At 41.3% G+C, this 18,150-nt stretch overlaps 1 protein-coding gene across 1 annotated transcript; it reads left to right on the forward strand.

Annotated features, from left to right (window-relative positions):
• Nucleotides 1–2,128: 2,128 nt before the first annotated feature.
• LOC144463733 (uncharacterized) lies at nt 2,129–3,892 on the forward strand. The gene is made up of 3 exons (XM_078169133.1): nt 2,129–2,440; nt 2,543–2,597; nt 2,693–3,892. The coding sequence occupies exons 1-3, from the start codon at nt 2,222–2,224 to the stop codon at nt 2,947–2,949; spliced, it is 531 nt and encodes a 176-aa protein (XP_078025259.1). The 5' UTR covers nt 2,129–2,221; the 3' UTR covers nt 2,950–3,892.
• The last annotated feature ends 14,258 nt before the right edge of the window (nt 3,893–18,150 follow it).

The following is an 18,150-nucleotide window of genomic DNA, read 5'->3' on the forward strand; positions in this document are numbered from 1 at the left end:
TAGGGCTACTGTTTTTTTATTGCTGTTGATAATTCTTTGCTGTTACGTCTTTGTTTTTATGGACTTTTTTCATCACTTTATGATGATTCTTTCTAACCCACTGAATGTGAGCTTAATGCTCAGTCAATCTCCCCCGAATAAGCAATGGTTTAAATTTAATTTCTTGTGCACAGACAGACAAACAAAAGGCCTGCAGGGTAGCTGTGGATCAGCTTACAGTAAAAATTAGGTTCTAGCTTATTATGGTGTATTCTCTTGAAAAAACTGCAACTCACAGTAGAGATCTGGTGTTGTTCTGTTTTTCAAATGTCTTTTTTTTCTGACAGAACCAACTGTGGTGATCATAATTCTTTGTCAGAAAATGTACTGTGCAGTTTTACTCCAAAGAAAATTACAATGATGCTGTTTGCAGTAGCAAGTTGTTTTGATTGCCAAGCATTGTTCCAAATTTAAAATGTCCTACTCTCAATATTCAGGTACACATGGACATAAATCCAGCTTGCACGTGGTTAGACAGTTAGGTTTTTGGACTGTCTGTGCCTCTGGCTACGAAAGCAAGTTTGGTGAAAAACATTCTGTATAGTGCCACACCTCTGTGATTTATTAGACTGTAGGCATGACTAATACTGAGGCGGTATGTATCTGTCTCTGCCATTAGTTCAAAGAACAGTTTGTCAGCTGGAGCTTCCAGAAACATTGTTGTAATTGTAGTCACACGCATGCCAAGCCCTGCATTATCTCTGCAGCCAAGCTTCAACAATAGAACTTTAATAGAGGGGGAATTTTCTGAAGAAATCTAGTTTTTATTATTGAAACCTGTGGTTGTCAAACTTATTTTAGGTTTCATGATTTCAAATAAGGAATCTGTTTTCTCTTGAGGTCGACGTTCCTCCACCTCTGTGTAAATATATGGACTGTGAAACTAGCGACAGACCAAGTCCACACTCTGAAGATGATGAAACTGAACTTGAGTGAGATAAGAAATGCAGGACTGTGCAAAGAGACAGACAGATAAGCAGTTTCCTTCTGCTGTGTGTCCACTCAAGTCTAAAACGTGTCATCAGACCTGAGTAATAGGACTGAAGCTAAGACGGATATAGAACAACAATGATGATGCAAGGGCTGTTCTTCCGCTCAGTGAGTGTGGGAGGGACAATAACAGTGATGTAACAGCAGGCAGTTTCTCTTCGTGGAGGAATTTCCTGCTAAATGGGTCAAGGTAAACAGGTAGACTGAAACACAGAGACTGGGAGGGAAAGACGGGTTGTTTAAAATGTTGCTTTCATGTTTCATTGTACATTCGTGTTTCAGTTGAGCCGTCTCTGTTTTGCCACCCCTGCATTTGAGTGAAACAGGTTGCAGGGACAGATAGAGTGGGCAGGTGAAAACACTGTTTTCCTCATGTGCTAGCCAAGTCTTATCATAAAGAGATTGTGCAGCCTCACCTGTGTCTCCATGTTGAAAACACAGCTGTTTGTAATGCAGTTTACATACAATCTCTTCATGTAGGAAGAATGGAAAAGCTGCAAATCATAAGGCACACCAGAGATGACAGTGCAGGCTCAGGTGTTGATTCATGCTTGATAAGTGTTCTGCTTTTAAACAGAAACAAAAATAGCTCTTGGAGGGAAAATGAGGTCTGCTTCCAAAAGCAGAAATAGCTCTGCCTGTCTGTGTATGTACAACAGACACAGCATGTCTTTTCAGTGGTCATCATGAACGTGGGAGTTTGTGGAGTAATAGTGAATGATTGAGTAATGATCAGTCCAGCTCACGTGGTGCAGTGTGTATGAGTGGTGAGGAGCGAGAATGTATTCCTTTAAACACCGGGACGCTGCCTCAGCGACAGACTGTTCAGTGCAAGTTCAACAAATTCCTCATCAAATATGAAATCAACTTTAAGACACATCTACAAGCATGACTACATCTTGTATGCCAGTTCCAGGAGATATAAACCAAATGTTTTTCAAGGTCCTGATATGCTCTGGCAGAGACTACTATGAACCAGAGATTACAGACAGCGGACAGTGTAATTATTAAACCAGTTTTGTTGCGTGGGTGTGGAGGGATTCCCTCAGCTCTCACTGTCTGCTTTTTATTGTGCAGGGGGTGGAGTAAACTGAGCTTGGGATTCCCACTTTCATTTTAAGTGTGTGGGAAGACATGAGCTATATTAAGGGACAAGGAGTCAATCTCCACAACAAGTATCTCAGTCTGCATCATGGAGAGACATCAAGCAGGACAGGAGGAGGCACTGGTGGAGGTCAAGTTGGAAATGGACAGTTTGGAAGCCCTTCATGGACCCAGAGGTTCACCTGTGGACCGCTGTGGCTGCTTCAAGTGTGCAGGTGGTCTGGCAGCAGTGATGGGATTGGTCACTGTGGCTCTAGTGGCCGGCTTTTTCCTGCATTTTTTCATGTTCATGCCATCGTGCAACCAGGTGAGTAACATCTCATAGAACTGATAGAAAGTTCTCTCCGAATATATCACTTATGTATCATGTCTATGTATGCATGCATCTCAAATCAGTGTCTTTCTACAGGACACCCCACCATCGAATGATACAGCAAAAATCAACACAACCTTTAAACTAAAAAGTAAGCATCACTTGTGTTTCAGTTGCTTTTGACATTCCTATTTTGATGCTTGTTTCTCAGTGTGCTGATGGAAAATATTTCCTTTTCCTCCACAGTGAGTGGTGACATCTTCACTGTCAATAAAACTGCAACTTACTTAATCTTCGGATGGGTGAGATTCTCAGACGACACCAGCAAAGAGGTGACGCTCATGCAAACGCTGAAGGGAAACAATAGGACCATTGAAAAGAAAACCATCGAGGAGGAGTTCTGCTTTATAGGCCAGAAGGTCATACTATTGAATAGCAGCAGTTTAAGCATTTACTCCAAGTCTCACTACACAGACAGCTTGTTCCATGTCTATGAACTCTAACTGGGCTGAAATCAGGCAGCCTGCATGTGAGCAACACAAACTGCTGTCTGTTTATATGTGGCATGCTACCGTATTAAGCTGTCAAAACCTTTTGCTGTATGTAGATGTTATGCAGTTTCTCTGGATCCACATGTGTGCACTTATCAGGGAGTAGTTTCATGAACAGAGAAGTGGTTGACGGCTGTGTTTGCTGTGGAGAGAGTGGGTGTGTCTCACAAGGAGGGATGTGATTTTCCTGCAGAGGTGAGCACAAAGTGCACTCACAGGTGTTTTAGCGCAAGTTTATTCAACGTATTGTGGAAGAGCGCTGACCGAGAAACTGTAGAAATGCCCATGTTCCTGATTGTTACACTAAATTCAAGCAGGGTCTCCTCAGGTGAAGCAGCTCACTTAATTTGAAATATACATATTGACAAGAAATTGCTACAAAGCCAAAAGATGTCTCATAACAGTAATGAAAACTCATAGTGTACTTTACTTTCCTCCCACCCATTCGAGTGTTAATTGCACTTTCACAAGAAAAAGTTTCTTCTTACTCATTTTCATCTCTCTGATTGACGACTTTACCTGTGAGAACGACCAACCAGGTGGGAAATGCAAGTTTCATTTTCAACTCACTCTTGAAGTCAAATTGAAGGTTGTCAAATTGACAGAGGTCTCGGGAGTCTTTAACGCTGAAAAACTCCTGAAGCCTGCAAATGAAAGCTTGCTTTGTATTTAATTTTGCTGTGTTGAGGATGGACACATACTGCTGGCTGTGATTCTCTCTCAAACATTGGGATGCCATATTGGTATTAGCCCAGAATTGTATTTAATTCAAATCATCAACAGATTGGGCACGCTGTTTTCAGAATGCCCTCTGATATAATTTTTATTATTATTATTTTTCACACTGTAAATAAAGTTTGTAATTATTGTGACTTTGTAATAAAGTTCTCTGTTTTCTCTAAATGTTATATTGTTTTATTGGTAGCTTAAAGGAGTAAATCGTATTATATAACCCACAACCCCATGTGTACATTGAAGGAGTTGCTATAATTGTGGATACACTGGCTGCAAAATGTCCCCACAAAAATGCATTATAAAGTTCATCTGAAGCTAATTTAAGGCTCCAGCAGTTTCACAAATCATGTGGGTATCTTTTAGAGTCCTTTGTGCAAAAATCCCTCTTCCTCTTTTAGAGAGGAGTTGATTCAACTGTGTGGCCACACTGGAGTCTGTTGTGCAGTTGAATTGTATTGTGTCATACAGAGAGATGTTTCTCTCACAAAAGACTTATTTCTCTCAAATGTTGGTCACAAATTTGTCATCCATGTAAGTAAGCACTGCTCCTTTTCCAAGGTAATCCATCCATCCACCGCTACGAGTGTAGCGTATCAAGATGAGCAGCGTGAATTCACAGGTACACAACCAAAGAATTTCTGTACAGATGGTCTCAGGGAAGCTCATGTACATGCACGTCACCAGAGTTGTCAGCTGACTACAGCTCATTACTGTAACTGAGTTGGCACATGTTCACCTTTAAAGACTTCTGACACTTTGAGAAGTGTTTTCTTCATGAATGAATCTCATGTGACCAAAAAATGTGTATCTGTAGCTCGATGTGAAATCTGTAGCTCAGAGTGCCTGATAAATGTCTATTCTGAGGTTTAAACTACACATTTTCGAGTTGCCTTTTATTGTGACCAGCCCACGGCACACCTCTCTAGTCTGCGGATGTGAGGCCAGTTAGATGTGCTGCCATATTCACGGAAACAGCACTGAAGATGACTTATGGTAGTGAAAAGAAGAATCAGTTCACAGGCGACAGCTCTGGTGGACATTCCTGCAGTCACCATGCAAATGGCACGCTCCCTCAAAACTTGAGACGTCTGTGACATTGTGTTGTGTGATAAAACTGCACATTTTAGAGTTTTATTGTGAACAACCAAAGGCACAGCTACGCAGTAACCATACTGTTAATCAGTATCTTGATATGCCACACTTGTCAGGTTTATGGATTATTTCGGTAAACGAACATGGACTTTTAAAATGTGTGCGCAAAATGTGAAAGAAATGAGCATTTTGTATGCATAGAAAAAAAAGCTTAATCAGTCAATCAGACTTTATTTATATGGCACCTTTCATACAAAGAAGCAGTAACACAAAGTGCTTCACAAAGTAAAACAATGTCCTCCCACATACATACACAAACACAGAGAGAGAGAGAGAGAGAGAGAGAGAGAGAGAGAGAGAGAGAATAAGGAATAAATGACATGATAAAAAAAACTCAGTAAGATAAAAACAGGAACTGAGGAACTGGGGAACCCCTTTTAGACCGTTTTGTTGCTGTTTGCAACTATATTGATTCCATTTTCATAGATTGATTGACTGATTTCTTATCACTGAGTTTATGTACTGACATCCATCTGTTCTATTTATTCAGTTGGTACCACCATGCAGCCCGCCAAGTGTTTGGGTGGAGGAGGAGATTAGAAACTGATGGTTGTAATACAATGGAAAAGTAATACTTTTATAGCCGCTTTAAAATGACTCAGTATAGTCATATAAATAATGTGTTGTGATTGTGTTTTTCATTTCCTTTTAACTGTCTGTTATGGCATTCAAACTGATATATTATGATGTTATAATGCCCATAAAGGAGGACAGACAGCCATTTAACAAACCTGATAATGTGTAAAAATTGCAATATCAATTCAGCGTAAAAGCTAACCTGCTCTCAGATATAAAACAGTTACCTGTTTTGGCATGACACTTCACTGTTACACCCCCACATATTTGGTCAACAGACTGCTCTTGTGAGCTGTAAATCACTTGGTTCAAAGAGGAAGTGAAAGTCATTGTGATGCAATATTTGAAGGAACACCTACAGTTCGACTGCCCCAGGCATCCACCCATTCACATGAGTAGCATTGCTTCATCTAACCAAAACCAAACACACATCACAATGTTTATATTACTCTGAAGGGACTTTTAATCAGCTTGATAGTGGTACAGTGCTTTTACCAAGGTCAGACTGGGAAGGGAAAGATGGCCCTGAGGCAGGGAATTTACTGATACAGTGTGAAAGGCTGCATCAACCAGTAATTCACATACATGCTATGAGGTGGTTTGTCAGACTGGAGAGAAGACATTAAATAAAACAAGCACATACAAACCAGGAAATATTAAAAACATCCTAATAAAACAGATGCTTTTTAAACATTTACAGTGACAAATTATTTTACAAATGCAGCTCAAAGGTAAAATGATCTAGTCATCATCATATTTCTCCTGTTTTAGCCTCTCTGCACTGGCTCACTGTACTGTTACAAAGCTCTGAATGGTCAGGCTCCATCATATCTTAGAGAGCTCATGGTGCCTTGTTATCCCACCAGAACACTGCGCTCTGAGAATGCAGGGTTACTCGTGGTCCCTAAAGTCTCCAAAAGTAGAACAGGAGCCTCTTCTGTGGAATCATCCTCCTGTTTCGGTCCGAGAGGCAGACACCGTTCCCACATTCAAGACTAGACTTGAAGGGGCAAAAAGCAAAAGCCGCTAATAACTCAAGCTCCGGACATTAACCCATGCTACGATTGTAACATTAAATTTAATTGAATCGACATAGCGACATGTGCCTAACGTTTCTGTAACACTAATTTAAACAGACATTTGACTTTATGTTGTTACTTACCTGTTACCTGTCCAGGAGAAGAAGAGCTAGCTCCGAGTCAGATTGTAGCCTCTTTAGCTCTCGCAGTGCTCGAGTGTTTCTTTAGAGGTAATGTCGGATCCTAGTCGTCTTCAGGTGAACGTTTCGTCGTTCCGCTTTCCGCCATTTCGCTTCGAAAATACGCGCTGTCATTGCTCACTGGCTGTAGCCTTTTATAGGCAGGGAGGGCCAAAGGCTCCGAGAGGAGGGAGGAGGTGGCGATTCACATGAACGTCCATGAACGCGCAGCTGGACCGGCTTGTAAACAATGGGTTGGAGATCAACACAGAGAGAGGGTGTGTGAGGTCATGCTATACATGCTATACATACTATACTACAGATGAAATTACACCTCTAGTTCTTCACATAGCGAGTTTTTAATTTCTTCAATCAAGAAATGATGAATTTCCGCTTATTGCTCCTTTAAGACTGTCCTCTTTGATAAAGCTTATAGTTAGGGCCGGCTCAGGCTTGCCTTGTACCAGCCCCTAGTTAGGCTGACTTAGGCCTAGTCTGCCGGGGGACCTCCTATAATACACTGAGCCCCTTCTCTCCTTCTCTCATTTCTCAGATTCTGAAAAGTTGGTTTTAACATTCATGTTCTCTTACTGCATGTCACTAACTCGGCTTCTTCTCCAGAGCCTTTGTGCTCTACTGTCTCGCAGGTTTCCTCCAATGACGACTACGCCTTGATCGTGGTTACACTGCTGTCGTCCTGCCTGATGCCTCCTACTACTGCTGTAATTGTTAGTCACACTTCTACTATGATTACACACATATGATTATTATTGTCACATACATATACTGTCATATATCAATATTTTCTTATAACATATACGCTACTTTACTCTCTCTCTGTCTCTCTTTATGAATCATTTTGTCGTATGGATCACTGTGAATTTATTATGCTGATCTGTTCTGTACGACATCCATTGCACGTCTGTCCGTCCTAGAAGAGGGATCCCTCCTCAGTTGCTCTGTCTGAAGTTGCTATTGATTTGAGATTCGATCAGCATCCTTTTTCATTAAGGTTTCCAGTCCTCTGGTTTCTGTTGGCCTTTACATCTTCCTGTGACTTACAAAATTCTGCTGTTGTTAGTGGTAAAATTACAAACAGCCTGCCAGTACTTGTGGTTTTCATACAACAGATACTCATTTTCAACTAACTTTCCCACTATTGCATAAGCTGCTCTTTCAGCCTCTGTTCAACAGTCAGTTTCAACTATCCAAATCACAATCATACATATACTGAAGTACTATGTGTAACAAAGTCAAATGTACATTTGTAATATTAAGTGTGACAAAGATAGTAAGAAGCTAAAGCCGAACTATAGGCTATAGATCACAGTGTAAAAGTGAACTACCACATCACTGCTGATCGCCACACAAGACAATGAATATAAAGGGAAACTTTGCTGATATTGAACCAGCTGTGTGGCATCACAGTGTGTGCAAGGCAAGGCAAGTTTATTTGTAGAGCACAATTCGTACACAAAGTAATACAATAATACAGCTGGTTGAATATCAGCAAAGTTTCCCTGCTTCCCTTCACTGGTTCCTGTACAGCAGGGTCGGTCTTTTTTTAGAATCATTCAAAAGCAAAAGCAGCATGTGTATACATTCAGTAGGCTATATCTTCAGTAGCTAGCTAGCTAACCCTACACTTTACAGGGTTTGATTTTGGTTTTGGAACAGGGAAGAAACGTATATCTTTTTCCAACCTCTCCAGGTAACGAGTATCATTAATACACAACGTGCCCCAGGCACAACATTTAGCTCCAAATCCACAAAACCAGCCTGGAAATGAAGGAAATCTGAAACGACTGCTTTAGAGTCAATGGAGCACAGTGTTGGTGTTGTCGGACCCTGGTCTGAGCCACTTATGATTGGCCAGTCTGCGTTTGGGGGCGGGACTTAGTGAAGAGTCAGTTGCCATTTTCAACTGTTTTGCAACCCACCATCTGAGGTTTTTGAGGAGAGGAGAATTGATTTTGGAAGATGTTCTTAAATATAACTTCTTTTTTTCTTGTTGTGTGAGAGCTTGTGAAAGGGGTATTCCACTTCTTTTTGAAGTGGGGTTGTGTGAGGTACTTACATAGTCAGTGTATGACCTACAGCAGATGTTGGTCGGCATTCCCCAGATGAAAGAAGCAGGCAGGAGCACTGCCACAGAAGCTAAGCAATGTACTGTTGTGGAAAGGGGCAGCAGGAAAATTTTAGCATTTTAGCCACCTAAAAAAGTCCCACCTAAAAATATCAATAAAAGTGTATATGTAGTCTATATTGATGATATTCTTTGTACTGGTTGATCCTGGACTGAGCCGGCCCAATGCTACATTATGATTGGCCAGTCTGTGTCCGGGGGCGGATGCAGAGTGGAGGCATGGGGGGCGAAGCCACACATTTGAGTTTAAAAAGAACAAGACAACACTGACTCACAAATAAGACTCAAACCCCAATCTCCTGAGTGAAAGTCCTGTGCTTAACCCATGCACGCACCACAGCTTACTCCCTCTGTGGACTGTTGCAAGTTATACTATGTCACCTGACCTTCTGGCTTTGTAATTTTTTTCTCATAGATTACCACTTTAATCTCAGAGAATACCGCAGTTTGGCTAGTGCAAGCGCTCTGACCTCTTTGCCCTAATCCTAACTGCTCCTGACATCAACCTACTGGCCAATCACAGCAAGCAGTGGGATCTATAACAATAACATGGTGCAGAGATGGATGTAAATGGCTAAATATCTGCAGTGTGACTATTCTGACCTGGATTCAAGTAAGAACTTGTATAATCTCTGTTTAACCCTCCTGTCCAGCTTCACTCAGTCTATGGTTACAGCTGTGATGCTGCCAGCTGGATCAACTGTTTTAAAGGGATAGTGCACCCAAAAATGAAAATTCAGCCATTATCTACTCACCCATATGCAGATGGAGGCTCCGTGCTCATGTGTGCGCACTTGCGCAAGACCAGCAAAAGCATAAGCTTTGCTCACCCGTGTTTACATCACATGACACGTGCACCACAGGGAGACAACAGTAACCACAGTAGCTAAAAGATAATTTGCACTACGGTCTTTTAGCAAAGAACAGCCCAACATGTCTGAAGACTTTGAAATTGAGGAGGAACAGCATTTCTTTGTTGAGCTGTATTTGTTTGAGCCCGAGTATACAGACGGAACTCAGGCTACTGGATGAAGCAGACACTGCAGCTCATGAGCCTAGCCCTCAGCCAGCCGCAGAATACCGGAATCGAGCACTGGAAACCTGGTGGTGTAGTTGTTTCAAATGCAAAGCAATGCCAACAGATGAGGAAAGTCTTTGCTGCTCAGACTGGGAATTGGCGATGCCTGCACTTGAGAATCTGGACATCAGTACTGATGAGACTGTTGCTCTTCAGAGAAGCAGTCAGAGCTACAGGTTACAGTGAGGCTAAAAACAGATTTCACGACGTTTTTCTAAACAACTTTTTATGTCGGGGCTGCAGCACACTTGGATCACTACGGATGGGCATGTTGGAGATATTTTGTGGTTTCAGTTTTGTGTTCTTGGACGTTAGTCTGGGGCGCTGTCAGCCCCCATTAGGTGTGCTAGCCGCTCCCCCCACCGATCTCTGCAAGGGATGTGAGGACTCTAAGACTAGACTTAAGACTTTCCTCTTTGATAAAGCTTATAGTTAGGGCTGGCTCAGGCTTGCCTTGTACCAGCCCCTAGTTAGGCTGACTTAGGCCTAGTCTGCCAGAGGACCCCTCTATAATACACCGGGCACCTCTCTCTCTCTCTCTCTCTCTCTCTCTCTCTCTCTCTCTCTCTTGTATTCTATTACTGCATCTTGCTAACTCGGCCATTCTGGATGTCACTAACTCGGCTTCTTCTCCGGAGCCTTTGTGCTCCACTGTCTCTCAGATTAACTCATATCGCAGCGGTGCCTGGACAGCGTGATGTGTGTGGTTGTGCTGCTGCCGTGGTCCTGCCAGATGCCTCCTGCTGCTGCTGCTGCCATCATTAGTCATTAGTCATACTTCTACTGTTATTATACACATGACTATTGTCACACATGTATACTGTCAGATATTAATACATACTTTCAACATATTGTACCACAGTAGCCAGAACTATAACTATAATATTATTACTTTCAATAATGTTGTTGTAACCTACTGTCATTACCTGCATCTCTCTCTCTCTCTCTCTCTCTCTCTCTCTCTCTGTCTCATTGTGTCATACGGATTACTGTTAATTTATTATGCTGATCTGTTCTGTACGACATCTATTGCACATCTGTCCGTCCTGGAAGAGGGATCCCTCCTCAGTTGCTCTTCCTGAGGTTTCTACTGTTTTTTTCCCCATTAAAGGGTTTTTTTGGGGGAGTTTTTCCTTATCCGCTGTGAGGGTCATAAGGACAGAGGGATGTCGTATGCTGTAAAGCCCTGTGAGGCAAATTGTGATATTGGGCTTTATAAATAAATTGATTGATCAATCAATCGATCAATTTTATTTATAAAGCCCAATATCACAAATCACAATTTGCCTCACAGGGCTTTACAGTTTACTGGTATCCCTCTGTCCTTTGGACCCTCACAGCGGATAAGGAAAAACTCCCCAAAAAATCCCCTTTAAAGGGGAAAAAAAACAGTATCCTATTACTGCAAGATGCAGTAATAGGATACGAGAGAGAGAGAGAGAGAGAGAGAGAGAGAGAGAGAGAGAGAGAGGAGAGAAGGTGCCCGGTGTATTATATGGGGGTCCTCCGGCAGACTAGGCTTAAGTCAGCCTAACTAGGGGCTGGTACAGGGCAAGCCTGAGCCAGCCCTAACTATAAGCTTTATCAAAGAGGAAAGTCTTAAGTCTAGTCTTTAATGTGGAGACGGTGTCTGCCTCCCGGACCGAAACAGGAAGATGATTCCACAGGAGAGGAGCCTGATAGCTGAAGGCTCTGGCTCCTGATCTACTTTTGGAGACTTTAGGGACCACGAGTAACCCTGCGTTCTCAGAGCGCAGTGTTCTGGTGGGATAATATGGCACTATGAGCTCTCTAAGATATGACGGAGTTTGACCATTTAGAGCTTTATAAGTTAACAGTAGGATTTTAAATTCAATTCTGGATTTTACAGGGAGCCAGTGCAGAGAGGCTAAAACAGGAGAAATATGATCACGTTTCTTAGTTCCTGTTAGTACATGTGCTGCTGCATTCTGAATTAGCTGGAGAGTTTTTAAGGACTTACTAGAGCTACCTGATAATAGAGAGTTACAGTAATCCAGCCTAGAGGTAACAAAAGCGTGGACCAATTTTTCTGCATCTTTTCGGGTCAGGATAGGCCTAATTTTCGCAATATTACGCAGATGAAAAAATGCAGTCTGTGAGGTTTGTTTTAAATGAGAATTAAAAGACAAATTTTGATCAAATGTTACTCCGAGGTTTCTTACGGTAGTGCTAGAGGCCAGAGCAATGCCATCTAGAGAAACTATGTCATCAGATAAAGAGTCTCTGAGTTGTTTGGGGCCAAGAACAATAACTTCAGTTTTGTCTGAATTTAACATCAGGAAATTGGTGCTCATCAGGTTTTTATGTTTTTAAGGCAGTTATGGAGTTTAGTTAATTGATTACTTTCTTCTGGCTTCATCGATAAATACAACTGTGTATCATCCGCATAACAATGGAAATTTATAGAGTGATTTCTAATGATGTTACCTAAAGGAAGCACATATAGAGTAAATAGGATTGGTCCGAGCACAGAACCTTGAGGAACTCCAAAACAAACTTTAGTACATAAGGATGACTCATTATGAACGTGAACAAACTGAAAATGATCAGATAAATAAGATTTAAACCAGCTTAGTGCAGAACCTTTTAGGCCAATTAAGTGATCCAGTCTCTGTAGCAGAATTTGATGGTCAATTGTGTCAAACGCTGCACTAAGATCTAATAAAACAAGTACAGAGACGAGTCCTTTGTCTGAAGCAATCAGAAGGTCATTTGTAATTTTAACTAGAGCTGTCTCAGTGCTATGATGCACTCTAAATCCTGACTGAAATTCCTCAAATAAATTATTATCCTGGAGAAAATCACACAGCTGGTCTGCGACTACTTTCTCAAGGATCTTTGACATAAAGGGAAGATTAGATATTGGTCTATAGTTGGCTAACACCTCTGGATCCAGGGTGGACTTTTTTAGTAGAGGTTTAATTACAGCTACCTTAAAAGACTGTGGTACATAGCCTGTTAATAAGGATATATTGATCATATCTAATAGTGTTAACTGAAGGTAAGACCTCCTTAAGTAGCCTAGTTGGGATGGGGTCTAAGAGACACATTGATTTAGATGAAGAAATCACTGCGGTCAATTCTTGAAGAGAAATCGGGGAGAAGCAATCTAAATATATATTAGGTCTTACAGCTGTGTTTGAGGTTAGATAGGTACTATCTGAGGACAGGAGGTCATGAATTTTGCCTCTAATAGTTAGAATTTTGTCATTAAAAAAGCTCATAAAATCATTACTGCTAAGGGCTAAAGGAATACAAGGCTCAATAGAGCTTTGACTCTCAGTCAGCCTGGCTACAGTGCTGAAAAGAAACCTGGGGTTGTTCTTATTGTCTTCTATTAATGCTGAGTAATAGTTTGCTCTGGCATTGCGGAGGCCCCTCTTATATGTTTTGAGACTGTCTGTCCAGATTAAATGAGATTCTTCCAGTTTGGTTAATTGCCAATTCCTTTCAAATTTTCGTGATATTTGTTTTAACTTACAGGTTTGAGAGTTATACCAAGGAGCGAACTTTCTTTGCTTTGTTAACTTAAGCTACAGAGTCAAGTGTTGTTCGCAGCGAGCCTACGGCACTATCGACAAAATGATCAATTCGGGAGAGGTCAAAGTCGGTACAGGAAACCTCTGTTACTGAAGGACTTGGTATTGAATTTAATGACGGAGTAATCTTTTCCTTAAATTTTGCGACAGCACTATCTGATAAACATCTAGTATAGTAACTGTTGCTGAGTGGCATGTAATCGAGTAAAAAGATATCAAAAGTAATCAAATAATGATCCGACAGCGAGGGATTCTGTGGAAAGACTGTGAGATTATCAATTTCAATTCCATATGTCAGAACTAGATCGAGGGTATGGTTAAAACAGTGAGTGGGTTCATGTACACCCTGACTGAAGCCAATGGAGTCTAATAATGAAATAAACGCGGTAGCCAGGGAGTCATTATCAATGTCGACATGAATGTTAAAATCGCCTACAATAATAACTTTATCTGATTTAAGAACTAAACTGGATAAAAACTCTGAGAATTCAGAAACAAATTCAGAATACGGTACACTATAACAAATAAAAGTGGCTGCGAGGTTTTCCATGCAAGCCATGCAAACTCAGAATGGAACATAAATAGTATGCAGCCGTTACTGTAAACGGTTAAGTAGTGAATGCCCTGCCCTTTCCACCCACACACTACAGCTGTTTACATACTTGAACAATTGATGAAACTGTTCAGGCTTTGAGCACATGCAAGGAGAGAGAAAAAAACACATTGCAGAGATATGAGTGGAATGTTAGCTGGTGGGATCTGAATGCTACTTTGAAATATTGTTTCCTTTATACTTTCTAAGCATCAGAAATTCACATTGTCTTTTTATAAAAATAACAGTTCTTGTCTCATGTATCACATATTAATTTCTGTAACTTAAAGATAGTCTCATTATAAATGCTTTCAGTCTTTACGTTTGTGCATTGACTGAAGAGGGTGTCAACAGTCCTGCTGAGGCTAGTAAGGTTAATGACTAATAGGAAGCAGAGTAGACAATGAAGTCAGGGCAGGAAACCCAACAGCCACAAGTAGACTGGTAGAGAATTACCTACAATGAAATGTCGGTTATGATGGAGTGCGATTAAACAGAGAAAGCAGACACAGATAATGGGCGTAGATCAGACAGCAGACGACAATAAACAGCAGCTGTGAATGAGCACACATTAAGGTTTACACAGATTTGGAGGTATTGGTGTGTGGACAGGCTATGACCTTGGTGGGTAACAAAATAAGCAGCACTACTCTCAGTTTCACAAACAGTCATAGAAAGTTACCCAGCAGTGTTGATCTGTCTCACCATGTCATGTAACTGAAGATGAAAGACTAGGTGAGCTCAGAAAGTGACTTCTGACAGTTATTTCAAGCAGCAGGTCACTCAAAAAGGAGAGGTATACCACTAAAATCAAGAAAGAACACAACATGCTAACACTGTGGAATAGTTTCATATTGGCATGAATTAACCAAGCCAGTGAATTATGGAAACTAAATATGGTCAAAAGTATTCTAGCTGTGTATCACCATATCTGAATGTGTTCAACATTTTATGTGAATACATTTAAATTTGTGAATGTGTAAAAATATTTTGATCAAATGAATTAGAATACAGGTGCAGGTCCAGATCCCAAATTTAAGACTATTTTAATGACACACTCTCAATACAGTACCTTTGGAACCAACCATAACCCTTCAGACATGGTACCTAGACCCTAGGTCTCCTTAGTGTTTCCACCACAAACAGTACCCTGGACATTAAAGGGATAGTGCACCCAAAAATGAAAATTCAGCCATTATCTACTCACCCATATGCCGAGGGAGGCTCAGGTGAAGTTTTAGAGTCCACACAACGTTTTTCCAAACAACTTTTTATGTCGGGGCTTCAGGACACTTGGATCACTATGGACGAGCAGTATGGAGATATTTTGTGGTTTCAATTATGTGTTTTTGGACGTTTTAATCTGGGGTGCCATCAGCCTCCATTAGGTGGAGTTGTGTTGCTATCCACTCTCCCCTTGGATCTCCGCAAGTGATGTGAGGACTCTAAAACTTCACCAGGGCCTCCGTCGGCATATGGGTGAGTAGATAATGGCTGAATTTTCATTTTTGGGTGCACTATCCCTTTAACACTTTCAGAACAAAATAGAACAGGCTGCAGTGAGAGTCTATCTCCATGGGATATTTAAAAATAGCAGCTTTGTGCATTTAGTCCTTCTCAGGCAAGCTCAGGGGTTTAGTGTTGCTGTAGCCCACAGGAACGATGCTCAGTGAGTGAAGATTAGATTGGTTATATGATGCTGAGAGCAGCTGATACAGTATAAAGAGTGACAAAGGCCTCGTAGGTTTCTCCCAGGAGACCACTATCCATGTCCCGTGTGAAACCAAAGGTTAATGCTGGTTGAATGCAATGTTATGTAAATCAATGCTGTTTTGATGTAATGGTACGTTACTTAGGTCACATTCTTCACTCACGTGACATATTTACGTCACATTAAGTACTTATGGATCTGTGTCGATTGTCCTTTTGGGATAAATAAAGTCGTCTGAATTGAACTGAACTACACAGTCACACCCAACATCATCAGCACTGGGTTGTTGGTTCAGTCCAAGGTTGTTGTTATTTGATATCCTCGGAATGAGATTATGCAACCAACTATTTTTCTCCAGAATAACTGAAGCTTTAAGAAAGGGTAAACACCTATTCCTCAGAAACCGAAAACTCAATGAGTCATGCTCTAATGGTTTTATCACAGAGAGGGATCCTTACAATAAGATGAGACAGTGAGATCGTTGCTATGCCCCAACACATGAAAACGAACACAATATAATGGCTAAAGGCTTTGTTCGGTTGGGCAATTCGATGTCTGAGAAAATGATAAACAAAAAGTAAACTCAATATGACTCAAATATTCCACAGTGTTTGTTCGTTTTCTTGATTGATATTTTGTTTGTATGGTAAGCTCTGGTCTGCAGGTTCATGGGAAACAGGTACGTGTTAGTAAATATATAAAAAAATTCAATGTCACAATACCACCAAGAATTTTCAACATGTTCTCATCCCATGTTTCACATTCTGCTACTTTGTCAGTGGACTATAAAGTCTTCATATTATGCGCCAGGTATCCTCCTGCGTCTGCTGGTGACGTTCTGAGGCATCGCCATCAACAAAAACATGGTTAGGTTTTGAAGAAAACATTTCGGTTTGGTTCTACATTCACGAGGTAAGCTAACACCGGAGTCCTGGGTGAAAGTGCAGGGTTTATTAGACCCATCCACCACAACTCCCACCCACCCTATGGGGACTTTCCAGCACCTTATATTACATCATTATTGGCAGCATTTTAATCTGACGCCATCCAGCAGTGTATCATATCACCCCGACATCACTGACAAAGCGGCAGTATTTGATGACTTCAGAATGAGAATGAGAACAGGCTGGAATTACAGCAACTGTATCAGGGGCCCACCCTGGCCCACCATCGGGGGTGCCACTGGATTTATCCAGTTCTGAGAGAGAAACCTGCAAGAGTCATTCTCGCTGGCAGAAGATGATGAAGCCATCAGTATGAATAAGTGTGAAGAGCATAAAAGTAGTCTCACTCCGAAGTCGTCAAAATCCGACACTTGGGCAGTGACCCGCGGCATCAGAAACCAACGAAAAAAGGCATCCTTTAATGCTGGCATCATACGCGGCCAGTTGCCGTTAGAGTTCAACATCGCCCTGCGGTGTAACCACACTTTTGTTGCCTGAACCTAACCATGTGTGTTTGTTGTTGAAGGAAAAGAAAGTCAATTCGTGGTGTTGTACTGACGTAGTGCGTTGATTTTGAAAGAGACTGTGAACATTAAATTTCCTGTGAGAATGGAAGTGTGTTTTGAAAGAAGACAATGCATGTAACAGGCAGAACTTGAGGAACGTCAACAAACAAAGTCCATGACCAAATGTCGATATATGACGAGGTCAGAGTGAGAATGTGTTGCATAAAACATAGACTCACAAGTCAGTCTTTAGACGCTTTGCTTAACTAAAGACTGATGTCTTTCTCCCTGATTTTGTGTTTAGATGGGCGGATACAATTTTAGAGTTTAAAAAAACTTCCTACGTTGCAGAACCAGTAGTAAATCTGCAGGGCGGTGCTTCGGTGGCTCACTGACCTTTTGTGCTCGTAAACATAGTCCGATTGCGTTAGAAGTTTTAAACAAAGTCGCTGAAAGTCCTTCATTTCCACAATCTTGTGGACTGAGCACATGTTTGATAAAACAGAGTTAAATCTCTCGCCATCCATTTTCAAGCTCTCTGTGTGTTTGTGTCCTTGCGGACGAGAAAAGGGGGAGCGCACATTTCCAGGAGGGCGTGTCCTTTTCAAAAATGCAAGAGCCGTTGCTTTGTTGCCGGCCGTTTTCTCCGGTGTGTTAAACACACTTTAGAAAGGAGTGTCCCCAGACTATCAGAAGGCGGAGATCTCTGATTGTCTGGTGGCGAGACTACATAAAACATAATGTAAGAGTCCAAAACAATGCATGTTTCTTATGTATTTGTTGTATTATGTGAAGGATCATGTTGTAGTATTTTGCTATAAAAATCAAGCGTATTGTCTGCCCTGTGCAGTTACCAATACTGCATATAGGGGTCACTGAACCTCTGGTGCTTAATGTAAAGTATTCTAATTTGATTCATTCACAGTCTGCTGCATTTGTTATCAAGATAACACTC

Source organism: Epinephelus lanceolatus, chromosome 6, assembly GCF_041903045.1.
Source record: "Epinephelus lanceolatus isolate andai-2023 chromosome 6, ASM4190304v1, whole genome shotgun sequence".
Taxonomy (NCBI): domain Eukaryota; kingdom Metazoa; phylum Chordata; class Actinopteri; order Perciformes; family Serranidae; genus Epinephelus; species Epinephelus lanceolatus.